This window comes from Aegilops tauschii, chromosome 2 (genome assembly GCF_002575655.3).
Source record: "Aegilops tauschii subsp. strangulata cultivar AL8/78 chromosome 2, Aet v6.0, whole genome shotgun sequence".
NCBI lineage: Eukaryota > Viridiplantae > Streptophyta > Magnoliopsida > Poales > Poaceae > Aegilops > Aegilops tauschii.
In genome coordinates this window covers 390,994,658-390,997,050 of record NC_053036.3, presented here as the reverse complement: position 1 = coordinate 390,997,050, position 2,393 = coordinate 390,994,658, and the positions used below count along the sequence as shown (strand labels likewise).

The window sequence follows — 2,393 nt, the reverse complement described above, 5'->3', positions numbered from 1 at the left end:
ACCTTTAGGAAGGGATTAAGGACTTTTTAGTCTCTGAAAACAAACAGAGAGGGACTTTTTAGGGACTAGGGACTTTTTAGTTGGGACTAGAAAAAGTCCTAGGACTAGAGAACCAAACACCACCTAATATAGCAACATGTCCTCGATAATCATATCGTGCTTGGAACAGTCGTGGCCCACTTGACCGTGATAGCGCATGCAATCTAATAAATCGCAAATATAGCGTACTCGTAGCACATTTTCTGGAAAAGAGAAACTGCAGCAGACATGCATGAGCACTGCACCACCCACATGCATGTAATAATGCCAAGTGTAAAACTGACATTATTGAATCCTTTAACCAACAATAAAATAACCGTTTAATCAACAACTGGCCTAACAGTACTAAATCAATCAATCGTGCCGAATTATCCATTAATTATTGGAGCAAGCACATGCACATACCGACACACGAAAAGACACCCTTAATTACAGCGTCATGCCACCAAATTCGCAAGCACATTCCTAATTCATCGGTGCTGTACTACGATCGGGCACCAACGAACGTATACGTACGTACGAACTCAACACAACCCACACACCCAAGAGAAAAAAAAAGGAAAAGGAAGGACAATACGGGGCACACGCACACCGACTCTCTACGTACGTTACGTACTGGTCGATGCCGGCCGGCTCGCCGGCCGGGCCTAGGGCGAGCACCGGCGCGGGTGCGGCGGCGGGCCGGAGGCGGCGAGGGAGTCGCGCGACCTCGTGCACGACCGGTAGAGGCTCAGCACCGCCAGCCACTCGGTCAGGGCGTCGGTCACCGCCGGCCACCGCCGCTGCTGCTTGCGCTTCCTTGCCTTCGCAGGGACGACGGAGTACGCGCCGTCGGCGCCGAAGGAGTACTCGGCGACCACCTTGTTGTTGGAGAAGAGCGACGGCGGGAGGGGTAGCGGCGAGGCACCGGACTTGTTGCGGGTGCTGGCGCCGCGCGCGGGGGTCTTGGGGATGCCAGGCCGGTGCTCCCAGGAGAAGGGCACCGCGGAGGCCCGGAGCGGGGAGAGGAAGCGGTGGTGGAACGGCGAGGGCGCCGGGGAGAAGGGGGCGAAGGAGAAGGACGCGGAGGAAGACGACGCCGACGACGCCGACGAGGACGAGGAGGTGGGAGCGGACGACGGCTTCGGGGACGTGAGGAGGCGCTGGCGCCGGCGGCTGGACGGAGATTTGCGCGCCGGGGCCGGGAGCGGCGACGGCGAGGAGGGGATAGGCGGGTTGGGCATTGCAAAGAAGCTGTGGTTTGTGGTGCCGTGGTGTGGTGTGGAGTTTCGGAGCTCGAGTGTGGGGCTTGTGGTCTTTTATGGTTGGGTCATGGCGTCGGCGCGCGCGCAAATGGGGGCGCGGTCTGCCTGGCTAGCTCCGCCACGTGGCATGGCATGACGTGGACGCCTGCCTTGCTTCCTCTGTACACGTTGGCAGAGGAGCCGGTCGTATGGCAATGGCATACTCTTTTTCCTTGTGTTGTGCTGAATTGGCAAGATTGGCCAGAAAGCAATTTACAGAAGACATGCCAAATTCACTGCTCATACACACCCATTTTTCTAGCAAACATAAGTAAATAAACACGAGAAACTAGGCATTTGGGGGCTGTTTGCTTCTTGCCCATGCCCGCCTGACCAAATCAGGGGCAGCCACAAAATTGGCGCTGGTTTTGTCGACCTGTGATCTGCCCATGATTTGGCGTTAGAATAGATGGAGAGAGTCGTGGTGGGATGGGCGTGCCAATAGGTTGAAAGCCATTCAAACAGACATTTATCTCTCAGTCAACGCCAATATTTTGGCATGGCAGACGATGAATGCAATCCAAACAGCCCTTTGATTTTGAAGAAGTAATCCTTAACACACCGCACATGATGTTTGCTTTCATCGTGATTAATTTGATTTATATTTCCTCTAGTTCTTCAAACAACCAAACTAATAGACGCATACACGGTTTTAAGCACACAACTTCCACACAAAATCCAGGCCTTCCCGATTTTCCACACTACGACACCGATGGGACTGGTGGTGGAGGAGGAGGGTGGTGACCTACCGGCGGAGGAGAGGTGCTGGCATGGTGCAGCCACAAAATTTCCCCTCTATGCTTTTCAAATATCCAATCTGAACATATTTAAAGGCATTGATAGTTAAAGTTTGAAAGGTCAATTTCTTTTTCAAAGGTCAAATTCGCTTTATGTAAGTAGGACTGTTTTTATACTAAGCTAAATGATGTACTCCCTTCGTTTCAGTTTACAAGTCGTGCGCGTATATCTGGGTTGCCAATTTTATCATTCTAATATAAACTATATAACACAAAAAATATACCGTTTGAAAATAGAACATCTGAAGTTTATATTGGTATATTTTTTGTAATA

At 51.5% G+C, this 2,393-nt stretch overlaps 1 protein-coding gene across 1 annotated transcript; it reads right to left on the bottom strand.

The window, feature by feature from the left end:
- Positions 1–385: 385 nt before the first annotated feature.
- On the bottom strand, positions 386–1,318 carry LOC109759468 (uncharacterized). Its single transcript, XM_020318291.4, has one exon. The coding sequence runs from the start codon at positions 1,260–1,262 to the stop codon at positions 687–689; it is 576 nt and encodes a 191-aa protein (XP_020173880.1). The 5' UTR covers positions 1,263–1,318; the 3' UTR covers positions 386–686.
- Between the last annotated feature and the right edge of the window lie 1,075 nt (positions 1,319–2,393).